This window comes from Trachypithecus francoisi, unplaced genomic scaffold (genome assembly GCF_009764315.1).
Source record: "Trachypithecus francoisi isolate TF-2019V2 unplaced genomic scaffold, Tfra_2.0 Lachesis_group5, whole genome shotgun sequence".
Lineage (NCBI taxonomy): Eukaryota > Metazoa > Chordata > Mammalia > Primates > Cercopithecidae > Trachypithecus > Trachypithecus francoisi.
The window spans coordinates 139,279,156-139,299,487 of NW_022681470.1; the positions used below are offsets into that span (position 1 = coordinate 139,279,156).

A 20,332-nucleotide genomic window follows, 5' to 3' on the forward strand; every position below is an offset into this window, starting at 1 on the left:
GACCTGCCTAGAAACCACTATTTTCTTTTTTTTTTAAGATGGAGTTTCACTGTCGTTGCCCAGGCTGGAGTCCAATGGCACAATCTCAGCTTACGGAAACCTCCAACTCTCGAGTTCAAGTGATTCTTCTGCCTCAGCTTCCCAAGTAGCTGGGATCATAGGCATGCGCCACCATGCCCAGCTAATTTTGTATTTTTAATAGAGATGGGGTTGGCTGAGTGTGGTGGCTCACAACTGTAATCCCAGCACTTTGGGAGGCCAAGGTGGGCAGATCATGAAGTCAGGAGTTCGAGACCAGCCTGACCAACATGGTGAAACTCCATCTCTACTAAAAATACAAAAAAAAAAAAAAAATTAGCTGGGCATGGTGGTGGGGGCCAGTAATCTCAGCTACTCAGGAGACCGAGGCAGGAGAATTGCTTGAACCCGGGAGGCGGAGGTTGCAGTGAGCTGAGATTGTGCCACTGCACTCCAGCCTGGACAACAGTGCGAGACTCCATCTCAAAAAAAAAATAATAAGGCCGGGCGCAGTGGCTCACACCTGTAATCCCAGCACTTTGGGAGGCCGAGGCAGGCAGATCATGAGGTCAGAAGATCGAGACCATCCTGGCTAACACGGTGAAACCCCGTCTCTACTAAAAATACAAAAAGTTAACCAGGTGTGGTGGCAGGCGCCTGTAGTCCCAGCTACAAGGGAGGCTGAGGCAGGAGAATGGCATGAACCCAAGAGGCAGAGCTTGCAGTGAGCTGAAATCACGCCACTGCACTCCAGCCTGGGTGACAAAGCGAGACTCCGTCTCAAAGAAAAAAAAAAATTAGCCGAGCATGGTGGCAGGCGTCTGTAGTCCCAGATACTTGGGAGGCTGAGGCAGGAGAATGGCGTGAACCCAGGAGGCGGAGCTTGCAGTGAGCCAAGATTGCGCCACTGCACTCCAGCCTGGGTGATAGAGCGAGACTCTATGTCAAGAAAAAAAAAAATAATAATAATAATAATAGAGATGGGGTTTCTACATGTTGGTCAGGCTGGTCTTGAACTCCCGACTTCAGGTGATCCACCCACCTCAGCCTCCCAAATTGCTGGGATTATAGGCGTGAGCCACTGCACCAGGCTAGAAACCACTATTAATATGAATATTTTACTATGAGTGTCCTCAGATTGGATTACCAAGCATTTTTCTTCCAGGAAAGTTCAAGGAATAATCAAAATATGGGCCGGGCACAGTGGCTCATGCCTGTAATCCCAACACTTAGGGAGGCCAAGGTGGGAGGATTGCTCAAGCTCAGGGAGTTCAAGACTAGCCTGGGCCACATAGGGAGAGCCTGTCTCTACAAAAATATTTAAAATTTAGCCAGGCATGATGGTGCATGCCTGTGGTTTCAGCTACTCGGGAGGCCAAGATGGGAGGATCACTTGAGCCCAGGAGGTCAAGGCTGCAGTGAGCTGTGATTATGCCACTGAACTCCAGCCTGGGTGACAGAGTGAGACTCTGTCCCAAAAAACAAATCAAGGCTGGGCATGGTGGCTCATGTCTGTAATCCCAGCACTTTGGGAGGCCAAGGCACGCAGATCACAAGGAAGTTGAGACCAGCTTGGCCAACATGGTAAAACCCTGTCTCTACTAAAAATACAAAAAAATTAGCCAGGCATGGTGGTGGGCACCTGTAATCCCAGATACTCAGGAGGCGAAGGCAGGAAAATTGCTTGAACCCGGGAGGTGGAGGTTGCAGTGAGCCAAGGCTGCGCCGCTCCACTCCAGCCTGGGCGACCAAGACTCTGTCTCAAAAAAAACAAAAAACAACAACTCAAAAACAACAAAAATCCAAAATATGAAGCATTGTTTTGTTGAGCACAATATTGTGCCTCTGGATTCCATAGGCCTGAACTAAACAGGCCCCTACACATATTTTATCTGCACATTACCTCCTTGTCATTTAGTGTACCAACTAGAAATATAAATTACCCGGATTTTACAGAGAAAGAAACTGAAGCAGGCCAGGAACGGTGGTTCACGCCTATAATCCTAGCACTTTGCGGGGCTGAAGCGGGCAGATGTCCTGAGGTCGGGAGTTCGAGACCAGCCTGACCAACATGGAGAAACCCTGTCTCTACTAAAAATACAAAATTAGCCGGGTGTGGAGGTGCATGCCTGTAATCCCAGCTACTCAGTAGGCTGCGGCAGGAGAATCGCTTGAACCCAGGAGGCGGAGGTTGCGGTGAACCAAGATCGCGCCATTGTACTCCAGCTTGGGCAACAAGAACGAAACTCCATCTCAAAAAAAAAAGAAAGAGGCCGGGCGTGGTGGCTCATGCCTGTAATCCCAGCACTTTGGGAGGCAGAGGCAGGTGGATCACGAGGTCAGGAGATCGAGACCATCCTGGCTAACCCGGTGAAACCCCGTCTCTACTAAAAATTCAAAAAATTAGCCAGGCATGGTGGTGGGTGCTTGTAGTCCCAGCCACTTGGGAGGCTGAGGCAGGGGAATGGTGTGAGCCCAGGAGGCAGAGCTTGCAGTGAGCAGAGATTGCGCCACTACACTCCAGCCTGGGCGATAGAGTGAGACTAGGTCTCAAAAAAAAAAAAGAAATTGCAGCACAGTTAGGTTGAGGCACTTGCCCAAGGAATTGGCAAAGCCAGGATTTGAACTTCTGCTATTCTGGTATCATAGTATGCATCCTTAATTACAGTGCTGAGACATTTTTTCTTTTTCTTTTATTTTTTGAGACAGAGTTTCGCTTTTGTTGCCCAGGTTGGAGTGCAATGGCGTGAACTCGGCTCACCGCAACCTCCGCCTCCCAGCGATTCTCCTGCCTCAGCCTCCCTAGTAGCTGGGATTAGAGGTATATACCACCACGCCCAGCTAATTTTGTATTTTAAGTAGAGATGGGGTTTCTCCATGTTGGTCAGGCTGGTCTCAAACTCCTGACCTCAGGTGATCTGCCCGCCTTGGCTTCCCAAAGTGCTGGGATTACAGGTGTGAGCCACTGCACCCAGCCTGACATTTTTTTTTTCCCTGATGGGCCATTTCCACGGGAAAGGGCAGGGCAGTGTGCAGATTCAGGAAAGAGGAGTCACGGAGAGGGGGTAACGTACCATAGCCCAGCACCAGAATCACCATAATGATCATCACCCAGACCATAATACCAGCCAGGAAGCGGAGCAGGATGATGAACAGGAGGCTCATTGCCATAGCAATGACCAGGCCTCTGGGGAAAAGAAAATAGTCATGAACAGACTCCATCCCCAGCCAGGCTTAGAAGGGGCAGCCAGGGGAGAGGCCCCTTCCCTCCTGACTTACATGATAATCCAATACCAAGAGACGGTGTAATCTTCAAATATGCGCATGGCAAGTTGCCGCGCCTCTAGGACTCCATTGGCTTTCCTGGGGGAAGGAGACCAAGGCTCAGGTCAGACCCTCTTCCATGATCAGGTCAACCCCAAGGGATGCCTGTCCCACCCAGGAAAGTGCGACCCCGGTGTGGTGCGCCAATCTCCTCACTTAGCGCCCTCCACCAGGTCTGTGATGTTTTTCCGGGAGCCATGCCCATCCTCATAAGTCGTCTCATTGCCCACCATCAGGACACCCTTGTGGGCGTGGATGGCGGGGAAGCATCTCCGGGCCACTGAATGGAGCAGAGGATGGGACCAGTCAGGCTGAGCCTCTGCACAGCCTCCCCGTCCCCACCTGAGTCTCCTGGGATCCCCTGACTCACAGGGTTTGCTGGGGATGAGGACAGCAGGGCAGTCACCATCTCGAAGCACCTCAGCCACTCCCTGCCAAGAGAGATGGAGGCAGGTGGGTCCCCAAGGCTAGTACACTGCCGCTGCCCATACCTGGGCTCTCAGGACAGTCTACAACTCACTTTATTGTCCTTGAAGCCAGGAACACAGAACTGCTTATAGTACTCAAAGTCCCGGGAGCTGCGAGCATTCAGGTACGTGAGGTAGCGGTCGGGGCATTTTTCCACGCAGATCTGGGAGGGGAGATTGGGAAGGGATTGGGTGGGGTTGGGACAGACCGCTTAGGACAGAGGTCCCAGCCCACATTCACAGGGAGAAAAGCATGGAAAGTGGGGAGAGGAAAAAGGGAATGGTGGGGACAGGTTACCTGGGGAGTGGGACATTGGAATTCCAGCAGAACCAGGGGGCTGGCACATTTCACAATGTTGAAATAAAACAAGTAGGGTTTGTTCCTGGAGTTGGAGAAGGGAGAATGGAAACTGTTAAGACTTCTTCTTCTTCTTCTTCTTTTTTTTTTTTTTTTGACGAAGTCTCGTTCTTGTTGCCCAGGCTGGAGTGCAATGGCACGATCTTGGCTCACTGCAACCTCCGCCTCCTGGGTTCAAACGATTCTCCTGCCTCAGCCTCCCAAGTAGCTGGGATTACAGGTGCCCGCTTCCAAGCCTGGCTAATTCTGTATTTTTAGTAGAGATGGGGTTTCAACCATGTTGGCCAGGCTGGTCTCAAACTCCTGACCTCAGGTGATCCACCTGCCTTGGCCTCCCAAAGTGTTGGGATTATAGGTGTGAGCCACCACACCCAACCCGTTAAGACTTCTTAACCACCCTATAGTAAACTTTTTTTTTTTTTTTTTTGAGACGGAGTTTCGCTCTGTCGCCCAGGCTGGAGTGCAGTGGCCGAATCTCAGCTCACTGCAATCTCCGCCTCCCGGGTTTACGCCATTCTCCTGCCTCAACCTCCTGAGTAGCTGGGACTACAGGCGCCCGCCACCTCGCCTGCCTAGTTTTTTGTATTTTTTAGTAGAGACGGGGTTTCACCGGGTTAGCCAGGATGGTCTCGATCTCCTGACCTCGTGATCCACCCATCTCGGCCTCCCAAAGTGCTGGGATTACAGGCTTGAGCCACCGCACCCGGCCTTTTTTTTTTTTTAGACAGAGTCTCGCTCTGTCGCCCAGGCTGGAGTGCAATGGTGCGATCTTGGCTCACTGCAAGCTCTGCCTCCCGGGTTCAAGCAATTCTCCTGCCTCAGCCTCCCAAGTAGCTGGGACTACAGGTGCCTGCCATGATGCCCGGCTAATTTTTGTATTTTTAGTAGAGACGGGGTTTCTCTATGTTAGCCAGGACGTTCTCGAACTCCTGACCTCAGGTGATCCACCCGTCTCGACCTCCCAAAGTATTGGGTTTATATGGGTGAGCCACTGCCCCCGGCCTCTTTTTTTTTTTTTTTTTTGAGACAGAGTCTTTCTCTGTTGCCCAGGCTGGTGAGCAGTGGCACAATCTTGGCTCACGGCAGCCTGTAGTGATCCTGGGCTCAAGTGATCCTCCACCTCATCCTCCTGAGCCCCTGGGACTACAGACGTGTGCAACCATATCTGGCTAATTTTTTGTATTTTTGGTAGCGACAGAGTTTTACCATGTTGCCCAGAGTGGCATCAAGCAATCCTCCTCCCTAAGTACTGGGATTACAGGCATGAGCCACTGTGCCTGGACTGTTGTTTCCTTTAAGATATTTTCTGTGGCTGGGCATGTTAGCTCATGCCTGTAATCCCAGCACTTTGGGAGGCCAAGGCAGGTGGATCACCTGAGGTCAGGAGTTCGAGACCAGCCTGGCCAACATAGAGAAACCACGTCTCTGCTAAAAATACAAAAAAATTAGCCGGGTGTGGTGGCGGGCACCTGTAATCCTAGCTACTTAGGAGGCTGAGGCAGCAGAATTGCTTGAACCTGGGTGGCGGAGGTTCCAGTGAGCCAAGATCGCACCATTGCACTCCAGCCTGGGTGACAGAGTGAGACTCTGTCTCAAAAAGAAAAAAAAAAAAGATGGGCTGGGCACGGTGGCTCACACCTGTAATCCCAGCACTTTGGGAGGCCGAGGCGGGCGGATCATGAGGTCAGGAGATTGAGATCATTTTGGCTAACACAGTGAAACCCCATCTCTACAAAAATACAAAAAAAATTAGCCAGGTGTTGGCGGGCACCTGTAGTCCCAGCTACTTGGGAGGCTGAGGCAGGAGAATGGCATGAACCCGGGAGGTGGAGCTTGCAGTGAGCCGAGATGGCGCCACTGCACTCCAGCCTGGGTGACAGAGCAAGACTCTGTCTCAAAAAAAAAAAAAAAGGTGTTTTATATAGGGCCAGGCAGGGTGGCTTAGGCCTGTCTTGTGCCAGCACTTTCGAAGGCCCAGGTGGCAAGACTGCTTGAGCCCAGGAGTTCCAGGCTGTAGCAAGCTGGCTGACAGAGTGAGATACTGTGTCAAAATAATAATAATAAGAGTAATAATAATAATAGGCTGGGTGTGGTTGTTCACACCTATAATCCCAGCAGTTTGGGAAGCCAAGGCAGGCAGATAACCTGAGGTCAGGAGTTCGAGACCAGCCTGACCAATATGCTAAAACCCTATCTCTACTAAAAACACAAAAATTAGCCAGGCATGGTGGCATATGCCTGTAATCCCAGCTACTCGGGAGGCTGAGACAGGAGAATCACTTGAACCCGGGAGATGGAGGTTGCAGTGAGCCGAGATTGCGCCATTGCACTCCAGCCTGGGTAATAAGAGCAAAATCTGTTTCACAATAATAATAATAATAATAATTAAAAACTGCAGCAGCAGCAACTCTATGCCAGGTGCCATTCTTTTTTTTTTTTTTTTTGAGATGGAGTCTTGCTCTGTTGCCCAGACTGGAGTGCAGTGGCATGATCTCGGCTCATTACAACCTCTGCCTCCCAGGTTCAAGCAATTCTCCTGCCTCAGCCTCCCGAGTAGCCAGGATTACAGGCACATACCACAGTGCCCAGCTAATTTTTTTGTATTTTTTTGTTGTTGTTGTTGAGACGGAGTCTCGCTCTGTCGCCCAGGCTGGAGTGCAGTGGCCGGATCTCAGCTCACTGCAAGCTCCACCTCTCGGGTTTACACCATTCTCCTGCCTCAGCCTCCCGAGTAGCTGGGACTACAGGCGCCCGCCACCTCGCCCGGCTAGTTTTTTTTTTTTTTTTTTTGTATTTTTAGTAGAGACAGGGTTTCACCGTGTTAGCCAGGATGGTCTCGATCTCCTGACCTCGTGATCCGCCCGTCTCGGCCTCCCAAAGTGCTGGGATTACAGGCTTGAGCCACTGCGCCCGGTCTTTTTTTGTATATTTAGTAGAGACGGGGTTTCACCATGTTGGCCAGGCTGGTATTGATCCTCCCACCTCAGCCTCCCAAAGTACTGGGATTATAGGTGTGAGCCACCGTGCCCAGCGATGCCAGGTGGCATTCTAAGCTCTGTACATGTATTGGTACATCTAACCATCAAAATAGCCCCATGAGGGTGGGACTATTATGATCCTCATTTTAGAGATGAGGAAAATGAGGTTCAGAGAGATTGAGACACCTGCCCTAGGTCACAGAGCCAAGAAGTGACGCCACTCAGGCTGTGCTTGCTCTGCTGTCTCACCTGTTCATCACCACCTGACGTCTGATCCAGGACTGTCCCCTCTCAGTCTCTCTTGCCCTTAAAATGTGCACTGCCAGAGAACAGGATGCTTACTATCTCATTTAGAGCTGTGTGTCCCCAAGGACTAGACTAGTGGCTGAGGGTGATGGAACTTTTATCAGCACTTGTTTTCTTGTTGTTTTGTTGAAACCAGGTCTCGCTCTGTCATCCAGGCTGGAGTGCAATGGTACAATCAAACCTTACTGTAGCCTTGGCTTCCCAGTTCAAGCGATCCTCCCACCTCAGCCTGCTGGGTAGCTGGGACCAGAGGGGCGCCCCCACCACGTCCACCTAATTTTTGTTTGCTTTTTTTTTGAGACAGAGTCTCGCTCCATCGCCCAGGCTGTAGTACAGTGGCACGATCTCACTCACTGCAAGCTCCGCCTCCCGGGTTCACGCCATTCTCCTGCCTCAGCCTCCTGAGTAGCTGGGATTACAGGCACCCGCCACCTCGCCCGGCTAGTTTTTTGTATTTTTTTTTTTTAGTAGAAACGGGGTTTCACCGTGTTGGCCAGGATGGTCTCGATATCCTGACCTCGTGATCCGCCTGCCTTGGCCTCCCAAAGTGCTGGGATTACAGGTGTAAGCCACCTCACCCGGCTATTTGTCTGTTTTGAGACTGAGTCTCGCTCTGTCCCCCAGGCTAAAGTGCAGTGGAGTGATCTCGGCTCACTGCAACCTCTGCCTCCTGGGTTCAAGTGATTCTCCTGCCTCAGCCTCCCAAGTAGCTGGGATTACAGGCGTGTGCCACCATGCTCGGCTAATTTTTGTATTTTTAGTGGAGACAGGATTTCACCATGTTGACCAGGCTGGTCTCGAACTCCTGGCCTAAAGCAATACTCCTGCCTCAGCCTCCCAAAGTGTTGGAATTTCGGGCGTGAGTCACTGCGCCCAGCCTGTAAGCACTTGGTTTTTTTTGTTTGTTTTTTTTTTGAGACGGAGTCTCGCTCTGTCGCCCAGGCTGGAGTGCAGTGGCCGGATCTCAGCTCACTGCAAGCTCCGCCTCCCAGGTTTACCCCATTCTCCTGCCTCAGCCTCCCGAGTAGCTGGGACTACAGGCGCCCGCCATCTCGCCCGGCTAATTTCTTGTATTTTTTTAGTAGAGATGGGGTTTCACCGTGTTAGCCAGGATGGTCTCGATCTCCTGACCTCGTGATCCGCCCGTCTCGGCCTCCCAAAGTGCTGGGATTACAGGCTTGAGCCACCGCGCCCGGCAGCACTTGTTAACTAGACTTAGGGAGATGGGGAATGCCTAGAACCTTCTGCCCCCTCCTCCCCAGCCCCTCCAGGCCCCAAGGAGTCAACTCACTCATTTTTTGTGCCCTTCTGCCCACAGAACTCGCCCCGGCTATCAGTAGGGTAGATCACCTTCCGAGGGTCTCCATGAGTCCAGGCTGTGGAAAGATCCAGGGATACTGAGACACTACCACTCCTGAGATCCAGCCGTGTTCCCACTCCAGAGCTATGGCTGCCTCCGCCCACCCTGGAACTCCAAGTCCTGCCCCGTTCTCTACTCACCTATAATGCCCACAGCCACGTAGCCCACAATGGCCAGGAGCAGGAATATACAGCATATGACGTCCGTGCAGCCCCTGGGGAGCAGAGGGGCAGCGTTTGGAGAAGCCTTGGTGCCGTGTGCACCATGGGCCCATCTGTCCTCTGCAAACACCCTCATCCATGTATTATTTGGACAAATTTTCCTGAGTGGTTTGAATGCCGTACCAAAGGCACATGCATTTTTATTTTTATTTCATTTCATTTTTTAATTTTGTGCAACAGAGTCTCACTCTGTCATCCAGGCTGGAGGACAGTGGCACGATCATAGCTCACTACAGCCTCGAACTCCTGGGCTCAAGTGATGCTCCTGCCTCAGCTTCCCAAGTAGTTGAGACTACAGGTGCACACCACCATACATTTTTTTAAATTTATATATATTCTGTAGAGATAAGGTCTCGCTATGTTGCCCAAGCCAGTCTTTTTTTTTTTTTTTGAAAGGGAGTCTCACTCTGTCGCCCAGGCTGGAGTGCAGTGGCACGATCTCAGCTTACTTCAACCTCTACCTCCCAGGTTCAAGCGATTCTCCTGCCTCAGTCTCCCAAGTAGCTGGGATTATAGGTGCCCACCACCACGCCCGGCTAATTCTTGTATTTTTAGTAGAGACAGGGTTTCACCATGTTGGTCAGGCTGGTCTTGAACTCCTGACCTCAAGTGATCCACCTACCTTGGCCTCCCAAAGTGCTGGTATTACAGGTGTGAGCCACCGTGCCTGGCTGCAGTTTATTTTTTCATTATTATTTTTTCGAGACAGAGTCTCACTCTTGTCGTCCAGGCTGGAGTACTGTAGAGCAGTCTCAGTTTACTGCAACCTCCACCTCCCAGGTTCAAGCAATTCTCCTGCCTCAGTCTCCTGAGTAGCCTCTGAGTAGTCACAGCTACTTGGGAGGCTGAGACAGGAGAAGCGCTTGAACTGGGAGGGGAAGGTTGCAGTGAGCTGAGTTTGCACCACTCCACTCTGGGTGATAGAGTGAGACTCCATCTCAAAAATAAATAAATAAATAAAAAATACGAACATGGTAAAAATTAAGTCCAGGCCAGATGTGGTGACTCACACCTGTAATCCCAGCACTTTGGGAGGCCAAGGCAGGTGGATCGCTTTGAGCTCAAAAGATCGAGAACAGCATGGGCAACACAGCGAAACATCTCTGCTAAAATTACAACAACAACAAAAAATTAGCCGGGCGCACGCCTGTAATCCCAGCTACTCGGGAGAATGAGGTGGTAGGATTGCTTAAACCTGGGAGGTGAAAGTTGCAGTGAGTGGAGATCCGGCCACTGCACTCCAGCCTGGCGACAGAGCAAGACTCCGTCTCAAACAAACAAAACAAGTTTCAAGTATTTGTCACCAGTCTGTTGGAGAACAGAACGGGGGTGGGGGTGTGTGAAGAGACAGGGATTGGGGTAGTATTAGCAGGAGAACCCTCCAAAACCCAAAGCCCTTACCTGTTGTAAATAGGTCCTTTGAAAGTGGGATCATACTTCTGCGGCGTTCCTGAAAGTCAAAAAGATTAAGATGGATGGGGTTGGAGACCTGAACCAAGACAGGGCTGGGAGAGCCCCCCTCCCAAAAGCCTCTAGGGGTGTCTTTGCCTCGGCAAGAATAAAATTCAGAGACCTGTGGAATTTTCTGCCTCACCCACCTCCAGGTGACCACACCCAAGCCCCCAGTCCTGGCAGGCCAGGACAGGGGAGGAAGGAGGAATCACTAATTGTGAACAAATTTATTAACTGGCGGCCACCCACTGGGAAGAGGGCTGAAATGGTCGCCACCAGGGAACCAGGTGGAGACGGGGAAGGTCTGAGATGGGATGGGGGAAGGGGGCGCTGGCAGCAGTGCCAGGCAGAGGGGGGTACAGGGGCAGGTCCTTTGGGTGGGGGAGAGTAAGGAGGGTCATCTGCGAGGCTCCGGGGGAAAAGTGCGGTGAGGGAGGCTGGCTGATGGTAGGGAGGCTCCAGGCGCAGATTTGCAATTGCGCTCCCCCTCCAGCCCCCTTCCCTGCGCCCCATGTCCTCTCGAGGCCCCCTCCGAGGGGCCGAGGGGACGGCCCGGGGCTGCGGGCGGGGGTCGCTGCCTACCGTGTTTCCCGTAGTAGTGGGGCCGCTCGTCACCCATCCCTGCAGGCGACCAGCCCTGGCGGCCGCCCGCGCTCTCTCCCGCGCCCCCTCGGCCCTCCGGAGTCTGGAGGGAGGCACTGACCGCGCGACTGGCGGCGGCTCCTCCCAGCACAGCGCCAGGCGGGGCGGCCCAAACCGGTCAGACCGGCCCAAGCTGGGCAGCTGCCCAGACTGTGGGACCCGGGAGGGCGCGGGCGGGGCGGCAGCTGCTCCCGCCACTCACCGGCCGGCCGAATTTAGCCCTCCCCGCCCCCACCCGAGAACCCTGCGGCTTCACCCTGGGAACACCCCGCCACCGGGCAACACCGCCCAGAACCCCTAGCCACCCTGAAAGAGAGTTTCTGTGGCTCCGTTTTGCAGGTGTGGAAACTGAGGCACTGGGCGGGAAAACGGACCACGGCCCAAACCCAGACAACCAACTGTGGAGTGTTGGAGCTGAAAACTTCTCCAACCTGTGCAGAAATGAGTTTTCTTTTTGTCTGCTTTTTTTTTTTTTTTTTTTTTAATGAGACAGGATCTCCCTCTGTTGCCCAGGCTGGAGTGCAGTGGTGCAATCACAGCTCATCGCAGTGTAAACCTCCCGTCTCAAGCCATCCTCCTGACTCAGCCTCCCAAGTAGCTGGGGCTACAGGTGCTCTACTGCACTCGGCTAATTTTTAATTTTTTTGTAGAGATGGGATCTTGCTATGTTGCCCAGGCTCATCTCTAACTCCTGGACTCATGGGCTCCTCCCGCCGTGGTCCCCCAAATTGCACTACTGGGCCTGGCCTTAGAGCAAGCATTTATTCAGCCCTTAGTGGGTACAGGCCTTGGGCAGGGCACCACGTACAGTGAGGAACCAGAGAGATCCAATCTCCACCCTTCTGAAGCCCACATCCTCCTGGGTTGCCCTTAATTCAAATGCTCCTTCTGCACCCTCTGAACTAGAAGATGCTTACAAAGGCCTTATTTTCCCTAAGCCTCAGTTTCCTCAACTGCAAAATGAGGCTAAAGTATGAAACCAAAACTGACCTCAAAGAGCAGGCATAGGCCAGGCACGGTGGCTCACGCCTGTAATCCCAGCACTCTGGGAGGCTGAGGTGAGTGGATCACCGGCAATCAGGAGTTTGAAACCAACCCGGCCAACATGGCAAAACCCCTTCTCTACTAAAAATACAAACATTAGCCAGTGTGGTGGCATATGCCTGTAATCCCAGCTACTTGGGAAACTGAGGCAGGATAATCGCTTAAACCCAGGAGGTGGAGGTTGTAATGAGCCAAGATTGCCTCAATGCACTCCAGCCTGGGGGACAGAGTGATATTCTGTCTCAAAAACAAAAAAAAAAAAGAAGAAAGAAAAAAGAAAATAGGCTGGGTGTGGTGGCTCACTCCTGTAATCCCAGCAATTTGGGAGGCCAAGGTGGGCAGATCATGAGGTCAAGAGATCGAGACCATCCTGGCTAACTTGGTGAAACCCCAACTCTACGAAAAATGCAAAAATTAGCTGGGCATGGTGGTGCGCACCTGTAGCCCCAACTACTTGGGAGGCTGAGGCAGCAGAATCGCTTGAACCCAGGAGGTGGATGTTGCAATGAGCCAAGATTGTGCCACTGCACTCCAGCCTGGGCGACAGAGCGAGACTCTGTCTCAAAAAATAAACAAATTAATTAATTAATTAATTAAATTTAAAAACAATCTAAAAAAAGAAAAACACTGCATAGATCAGGCATTGCTTACCAGGGGTATATACTTAGTATCAGGGTTCACAGTTGGCGATGGGTATACTGTATGATCACTGTAACGGTGTTCAATCAATATAGGGGTACAGAGCAGGTATGGGGTGCCGCAAGTATGGGGCATATGGTCAGTGAAGCCACAGGTAACATGGATGTATATAATTATCAGAGGCACGTAATCTGTTTGTGGGTGTATAGTAGAGGTGAAGGGTATACAGCTTGTGTGAGGTATACAGCCATCATGGGTGTATACTATGGGAGTATACCAGCAAGGTACAGCTGGCCGCACCCCCCATGCCTACTGTATACCCCTATGCCTACTGTATACCCCCACACCAACTATCCACCCACATGCCGATTATATATTCCTTTGCATACTAAAACTGGTCTCACTGGTTGGGTGCTATGGCTCATGCCTGTAATCCCAGCACTTAGGGAGGCCAAGGTGGACAGACTGCCTGAGGTTAAGAGTTCGAGACCCATCTGGCCAACATGGGAAACCCTGTCTCTACTAAAAATACAAAAATTAGCCAGGCGTGGTGGTGGGCATCTGTAATCCCGGATACTGGGGAGGCTGAAGTAGGAGAATTGTTTGAACCTGGGAGGTGGAGCTTGCAATGAGCCGAGATTATGCCACTGTACTCCAGCCTGGGCGACAGAGCGAGACTCTGTCTCAAAAAACATAAAATACAATACAATAAAAATAGAGACAGGATCTCACTGTGTTACCCAGACTGGTCTCAAACTCCTGGCCTTAAGCAATCCTCCCACCTCAGCCTCCCAAAGTGCTGGGATTGCAGGCATGAGCCACCATGCCGCTACCTGCCCCTACTTGAATATTTATAGATATTTATAGTGCAGCTGATTATTTGGTTAACATGCGTTATATAGGTGGTGTGGAGGTATCCTCAGCAGGAATATACATTTAGTGTTGGGAGTACACAGACAGCATGAGGTTATACAGTCAGCGTGATCATATACAGTTGGTGTCCAATACTTGTTGCTGCTGCCTTAGACTCTAGGACTCGCAGGCAGGATTCTGGTCACTAACTCAGCTTATCCTTAAAAAGGCTCCCTCTCAGCCGGGCATAGTAGCTCACGCCTGTAATTCCAGCACTTTGGGAGGCCAAGACGGACGGATCACGAGGTCAGGAGATCGAGACCATCCTGGCTAACACGGTGAAACCCTGTCTCTACTAAAAATACAAAAAATTAGCTGGGCGTATTGGCGGGAGCCTGTAGTCCCAGCTACTCGGGAGGCTGAGGCAGGAGAATGGCGTGAATCCGGGAGGCGGAGCTTGCAGTAAGCCGAGATCGCACCACTGCACTCCAGCCTGGGCGACAGAGCAAGACTCAGTCTCAAAAAAAAAAAAAAAAAAAAAAAGGCGCCTTCCTCCTAGTTGCCTCCAGCAGAGGGGCCCTGTCTAAACACCTGGACCACAAGCGAGGTCCGAGGCACCAAGTCATGCCCTGGGGTGACCCAGACTCCAAAAGAAGCCCTGTGGTTCTAGAAGTCTCTGGCAGCCCAAAGGCTAGCTGGTCCCACCCTACCCATTCCAAGCAGCGGACAAAGAGAGCGAGCCACAGGCCTCTTCCGTTCCCAACTACACGGGGTGCCCTGGGGACATTTTATTCAGGCCCCACCCACCAGTTTCACACTGAGGAATCCCAAAAATTGAGCCCTCAGGAAACCCTTGTCTCTGAGCTGCACACCCATATGACATCTGTCTCCCCCCAACACATGAGGGCATCTCATACTCAGTGCTGCGGCATCCCAGCTTTTTTTTTTTTTTTTTGAGACGCAGTCTCACTCTGTCGCCCAGGCTGGAGTATAGCAGGGCAATCTCAGCTCACTGCAAGCTCCGCCTCCCAGGTTCACGCCATTCTCCTGCCTCAGCCTCCTGTGTAGCTGGGACTACAGGCGCCCGCCACCACGCCCAGCTAATTTTTTGTATTTTTAGTAGAGACGGGGTTTCACCGTGTTAGCCAGGATGGTCTTGATCTCCTGACCTCATGATCTGCCCGCCTCAGCCTCCCAAAGTGCTGGGATTATAGGCGTGAGCCACCGCACCCGGCCACTGTTTTGTTTTTGAGACAGGGTCTCACTCTGTCGCCCAGGCTGGAGTGCAGTGGCACAATCACAGCTCACTGTGGCTTTGACCTCCTGGGCTCAAGTGATCCTCCCACCTCAGCCTCCTGGGTAGCTGGGACCACAGGCATGCACCACCACACACAGGTAATTTTTTGTATTTTTAGTGGAGACGGGGTCTCACAATGTTGCCCAGGCTGGTCTGGAACTCCTGGCCTCAGGGATACTTCCAACTGAGCCTCCCAAAATGCTGTAATTATAGGTGTGAGCCACCGCGCCTGGCCTGCCCAAGCCTCTGATTATCCAGTGACTCAGCTCCATCCTCCCACGTGCTCCGGCCAGGAACCTGGGCTACCTCTCTGCTTGAGATCAGTTTTGCCTTCATAGCTATCCAGAATCCAACCTCTTCTCACCTGCTCCTCAAGCACCCACCCTTTCACACAGCCCTGTGATCTCCTGCCTGGACCAATACAGACACTTTCTATTCTCCCTATAGCAGCCAGAGACATCCGTGCACACGTAAGCCAGGGCACATCCCTGCTCTGCTCAGAAACCTCCATGGTTCCCACCTCATTCCGAGGAAAAAGCCCAACTCTTCGCCACAGCCCACAAGGCCCTGCGTGATCTGCCCTGTCACCTTCCTGCCCTCACCCGCTTCCTCTCTCTTTTCATGGCTCACTCTGTTCCAGCCTCACTGGCCTCCTGGGTACGTCCCACACTCAGCAGGCATGGTCCGACCTCAGGGCCTTTGCACTAGCTGCTCGGTCCCTCTGCTTAGAATTCTCTTCTCCCAGACGTCCATACAACTCCACTGCCTTCAGGCCTCACCTGAAATATCACCTTGACAGAGCCTGGTGGCTCACACCTGTCATCCTAGCACTTTGGGAGGCTAAGACAAGCAGATCACTGGAGGCCAGTAGTTCGAGACCAGCCTGGGCAACACTGTGAAACCCCATCTCTACTAAAAGTACAAAAATGAGCCGGGTGAGGCCAGGTGCAGTGGCTCACGCCGATAATTCCAGCACTTTGGGAGGCCCAGGTGGGCAGATCACCTGAGGTCGAGACCAGCCTGACCAACATGGAGAAACCCCATTTCCACTAATATAAAAATTAGCCAGGCAAGATGGCACATGCCTGTAATCCCAGCTACTCGGGAGGCTGAGGCACAAGAATCACTTGAACCTGGGAGGCGGAGGTGGAGGCGGAGGTTGAGGTGAATCGAGATCGCGCCATTGCACTCCAGTCTGGGCAACAAGAGCTAAACTCTGTCTCAAAAATAAATAAATAAATAAAATAAAAAATTAGCCAGGTGTGGTGACACATACCTGTACTCCCAGCAACTTGGGAGGTGGAGGTGGGAGGATCACCTGAGACCAAGAGGTCGAGGCTGCAGTGAGCCAAGATTCTGGCACTGCACTCCAGCCAGGGTGACAAAGCAAGACTCCATCTAAAAAAAAAAAAACCCACGTCCAGGCGCGGTGGCTCACACCTGTAATCCCAGCACTTTGGGAGGCCGAGGCGGGCGGATCACGAGGTCAGGAGATCGAGATCATCCTGGCTAACACGGTGAAACCCCGTCTCTACTAAAAATACAAAAAAAATTAGCCGGGCGTGGTGGTGGGTGCCTGTAGTTTCAGCCACTCGGGAGGCTGAGGCAGGAGAATGGCGTGAACCCGGGAGATGGAGCTTGCAGTGAACCGAGATTGCGCCACTGCACGAGACTCTGTCTCAAAAATAAATAAATAAATAAATAAACCCACGCACACACAAAAAGCCCACCATCCCTTTCCTCTCAGTCCTATGACCTTTTCTTTTCTTTCATTTTTTTTTCTTTCTTTTTTTTCTTTTTTGAGACAGAGTCTCGCTCTGTTGCCCAGGCTGGAGTGCAGTGGTGCCATCTCAGCTCACTACAACCTCTGCCTCCCAGGTTCAAGCGGTTCTCCTGCCTCAGGCTCCCAAGTAGCTGGGACTACAGGCACATACCACCGTGCCTGGCTAATTTTTGTATTTTTAGTAGTAGAGACGGGCTTTCACCACGTTGGCGAGGCTGGTCTCGAACTCCTGACCTCAAGTGATCTGCCCACCTGGGCCTCCCAAAGTGCTGGGATTACAGGTGTGAGCCACTATACCTGGTCCCTATGACTTTCTGCTTGTTGTTATTATCAAATAGAGTCTTGCTTTGTCACTCAGCCTGGAATGCAGTGGAGCAATCATAGCTCACTGAAGCTTAAACGTCCTGGGCTCAAGTGATTTTCTCACTCAGCCTCCCAAGTAGCTGTGACTATAGGCACGCACCACCATGCCTGCCTAATTTTTTTTTTTTTTTTTTTTTGAGACGGAGTCTCGCTCTGTAGCCCAGGCTGGAGTGCAGTGGCCGGATCTCAGCTCACTGCAAGCTCCGCCTCCCGGGTTTACGCCATTCTCCTGCCTCAGCTTCCCGAGTAGCTGGGACTACAGGCACCCGCCACCTCGCCCAGCTAGATTTTTGTATTTTTTAGTAGAGATGGGGTTTCATCGTGTTAGCCAGGATGGTCTCGATCTCCTGACCTCGTTACCCACCCGTCTCGGCCTCCCAAAGTGCTGGGATTACAGGCTTGAGCCACCGCGCCCGGCCGCCTGCCTAATTTTAAAATTTTTTGTAGAACAAGGTCTCGCTATGTTGCCCAAGACTGGTCTCAAACTCCTGGGCTCAAGCCTTCCTCCCACCTTGGCCGCCCAAAGCCCTGGGATTACAGATGTAATAAATTTTGCTTCTTATCACCATCTGACACGTTACACATTTGCTTATTGATTGTTAATTATCTACCCTCTTGCCTATTGCCTGCATAAGGACAGGGACTTGTGTGTCTTTCATTCAGGCTGCGTCCCCAGTATACAGCATAGCACCTGGCGTAAAACAGACATTTAATAAGTGTTTGTTGAATGAATAGCCACAAGATATAATCCATGTATATAGAGTGAACACTGAAAAGAAAAACGCAGCCTAGAATTTCCCAAAGGTACGTATTTTAAAAATTAATTTGTGTGTTTTTTTGGTTTTTGTTTTTTTTGAGATGGAGTCTTGCTCTGTTGCCTGATCTTGGCTCACCGCAACCTCTGCCTCCCAGGTTCAAGTGATTCTTCTGCCTCAGCCCCCCCCGAGTAACTGGGATTACAGGCACACACCACTATGCCAGGCTAATTTTTGTATTTTTAGTAGAGACACGGTTTCACTATGTTCACTAGGCTGGTCTCAAACTCCCGACCTCAGGTGATCTGCCCACCTCAGCTTCCCAAGGTGCTGGGATTACAGGCATGAGCCACAGTGCCTGGGAATTCTTTTTTTTTTTTAGACAAAGCCTCACACTCTGTTGCCCAGGCTGAGTGTGGTGGCACAATCTTGGCTCACTGCAACCTCCACCTCCTGGGCTCAAGTTATCCTCCCACCTCAGCCTCTCAAGTAGCTAGGACTACAGGCACACACTACTGCACCAGCTAATATTTTTTGGATTTTTCTGTAGAGATAGGATTTCACTATGTTGCCCAGGCTGGAGATTTGCAATTTTTTTTTTTTTTTTTTTTTTGAGATGGAGTCTCGCTCTGTCACCCAGCGCAGAGTAGTGTAGTGGCGTGATCTCGGCTCACTGCAATCTCTGCCTCCTGGGTTCAAGCGATTCTTCTGCATCAGCCTCCCAAGTAGCTGGGACTACAGGCACACGCCGCCATGCCCAGCTAATTTTTTGTATTTTAGTAGAGACGGGGTTTCAATGTGTTGCCGAGGCTAGTCGTGAACTCCTGAGCTCAGGTAATCCACCTGCTTCGGCCTCCGGAAGTGCTGGGATTACAGGTGTGAGCCACTGCGTCCAACGGAGATTTGCTAATTTTATACTTAAATGAATCTCAGGCCAGGTGTAGTGACTGACGCCTGTAATCCCAACATTTGGCAAGAGAATTGCTTGGGTCCAGGAGTTCAACACTAGCCTGGGCAATATATTGAGACCTCATCTCTACAAAAAAAATTTTTTTTTTTTGTATTGCAAATCGAGCAGCCTCCCAAGCCAAAGTAGGCTCTGAGGCGCCAAAATATATATATATATATATATATTTTTTTGAAACATGGTCTGGTTCTATTGCCCCCCAGGCTGGAGTACAGTGTCACAATCTCGGCTCACTGCAACCTCTACCCACTGGGCTCAAGCCAGTCTCCCTCAGCCTCCCAAGTGGCTGAGACTACAGACACATAACACCACATCCGGCTAATTTTTTGTATTTTTTGTAGGGACTGGGCTTTGCCATGTTGCCCAGGCTGGTCTCGAACTCATGAGTTCCAGCGATCCACCCGCCTCGACTTCCCAAAGTGCTAGGATTACAGGTATGAGCCACTGTGCCTGGCCAGAATTTTTTAAAATTAGCTGGGTATGATGTACCTGTAGTCCCAGCTACTGGGGAAGCCTAGGGTGGGAGGATCACTTCAGCCCAGGAGGTTCAGGTTCAGGTTTCAGGGTGCTGTGACTGTGCCACTGCCCTCCAGCCTGGGTAACAAGAGTGTGACACTGTCTCAAAAAAAAAAAAAAAAAAAAAAAGAATTGTATACATGATACATGTAGAATTTGCAGGGAAAGGATAAATTCTTTACTCAGTAGCCCTGAATGTATACTAGGAAGAAAAGGCCAGGCACGTTGGCTCAAGCCTGTGATTCTATTACTTTGGGAGGCCGAAGTGGGTGGATTGCCTGAGCTCAGGAGTTCGAGACCAGCCTGGGCAACGCGGTGAAACCCTGTTTCTACTAAAATACACAAAAAAAATTAGCCAGGTGCGGCTGGGCATGGTGGCTCATGCCTGTGATCCCAGCACTTTGGAAGGCCGAGTCAGGCGGATCATGAGGTCAGGAGATGGAGACCATCCTGGCTAACATGGTGAAAGCCCGTCTCTACTAAAAATATAAAAATTAGCCAGGCGTGGTGGCGGGCGCCTGTAGTTCCAGCTACTCAGAAGGCTGAGGCAGGAGAATGGTGTGAACTCGGGAGGTGGAGCTTGCAGTGAGTCAAGATCGCACCACTACACTCCAGTCTGGGCAAGAGAGAGAATCTATCTCAAAAAAAAAAAAAAGAAGAAGCAGAAGAAGAACAAGCTGGGCATGGTGGTCCATGCCTGTAGTCCCAGCTGCCAGGGGGACTGAGGTGGGAGGGTGACTGGAGCCCAGGAGTTACAGGCTGCAGTGAGCTGTGATGGCACCATTGCAGTACAGTCTTGGCAACAGAGCAAGACCCGGTCTCTGTTTTTTTGTTTTTTTTTTTTTGAGACAGAGTCTCACTCTGTCTCCCATGCTGGAGTGCAGTGGTAGGATCTCGGTTCACTGCAACCTCTGCCTCCCGGGTTCAAGCGATTCTCCAGCCTCAGCCTCCTGAGTAGCTGGGACTACAGGAGCCCACCACCATGCTTGA

At 51.4% G+C, this 20,332-nt stretch overlaps 1 protein-coding gene across 5 annotated transcripts in view; it reads right to left on the reverse strand.

The window, feature by feature from the left end:
- The window catches only part of SLC44A2 (solute carrier family 44 member 2), a 50,247-nt gene that overhangs the window by 13,539 nt on the left and 16,376 nt on the right, over positions 1-20,332 (reverse strand). For 2 of the 5 annotated variants that reach the window (XM_033197797.1, XM_033197799.1), the window contains exons 2-10: positions 10,434-10,482; positions 8,952-9,025; positions 8,743-8,827; positions 4,108-4,192; positions 3,863-3,973; positions 3,713-3,773; positions 3,499-3,622; positions 3,298-3,381; positions 3,093-3,205 (exon numbers count right to left, since the gene is read on the reverse strand). In XM_033197797.1, the coding sequence (XP_033053688.1) occupies positions 3,093-3,205; positions 3,298-3,381; positions 3,499-3,622; positions 3,713-3,773; positions 3,863-3,973; positions 4,108-4,192; positions 8,743-8,827; positions 8,952-9,025; positions 10,434-10,482 (786 nt within the window). Of the gene's footprint in view, positions 1-3,092; positions 3,206-3,297; positions 3,382-3,498; positions 3,623-3,712; positions 3,774-3,862; positions 3,974-4,107; positions 4,193-8,742; positions 8,828-8,951; positions 9,026-10,433; positions 10,483-11,066; positions 11,237-20,332 lie in introns of those variants that run through there. The other 3 variants (XM_033197798.1, XM_033197795.1, XM_033197796.1) reach the window with 3 other exon arrangements.